The 550-nt window shown below is 40.2% G+C and overlaps 1 protein-coding gene across 1 annotated transcript in view; it reads right to left on the bottom strand.

Annotated features, from left to right (window-relative positions):
• The window catches only part of EMH_0043190 (uncharacterized protein), a gene marked incomplete at both ends in the record, with an annotated part of 7,284 nt that overhangs the window by 6,476 nt on the left and 258 nt on the right, over positions 1-550 (bottom strand). The window contains 1 exon segment of the mRNA XM_013495821.1: positions 444-521. Coding sequence (XP_013351275.1) covers positions 444-521 — 78 coding nt within the window.

Here is a 550-nt window from a genome sequence, read left to right as displayed (position 1 = left end):
TTTTTTTTTTTTATACGTGATTTTCTATGTGTATCGGTATTTATATATATATATATATATATATATATATGTATATATATATGTATATGTATATGTATTAGTATAAAATATACAAATTCATGGACTAATATATAAATAAATATGGAAATATATAAATATACAAATGCATGGGGTTATATATTATAGAGATGAATGCAATATAGTCAGCAGCAGCAACACAGACAGCAGCAGGAGCAGCAGCAGCAGCAGCAAAAGAAGCAGCAGCAGCATACACAGCAGCAGCAAGACCCACAGAACTCAAGAAATATACCTGCAGCAGTAATAATACCAGCAGCAAAAAAAGCAGCAGCAGCAGCAGCAGCAGCAGCAGCAAAACAAGCAGCAGCAGCAGCAGCAGCAAAAGAAGCAGCAGCAGCAGCAGCAGCAGCAGCAGCAAGACTCACCAAACTAGAGAAGGAGACCTGCTTTCTGTTGTTTTTGACGCGCTCCTGCGGGTAGATCCAATACACCACGCGCCACTCCTGCACAGCAGCAGCAGCAGCAGCAGCAA

This window comes from Eimeria mitis, genomic scaffold (assembly GCF_000499745.2).
Source record: "Eimeria mitis Houghton genomic scaffold, Emh_scaff1766, whole genome shotgun sequence".
NCBI lineage: Eukaryota > Apicomplexa > Conoidasida > Eucoccidiorida > Eimeriidae > Eimeria > Eimeria mitis.
Note: the sequence above shows the minus strand (reverse complement) of the source record. Positions and strands in the feature narration are given on the sequence as shown.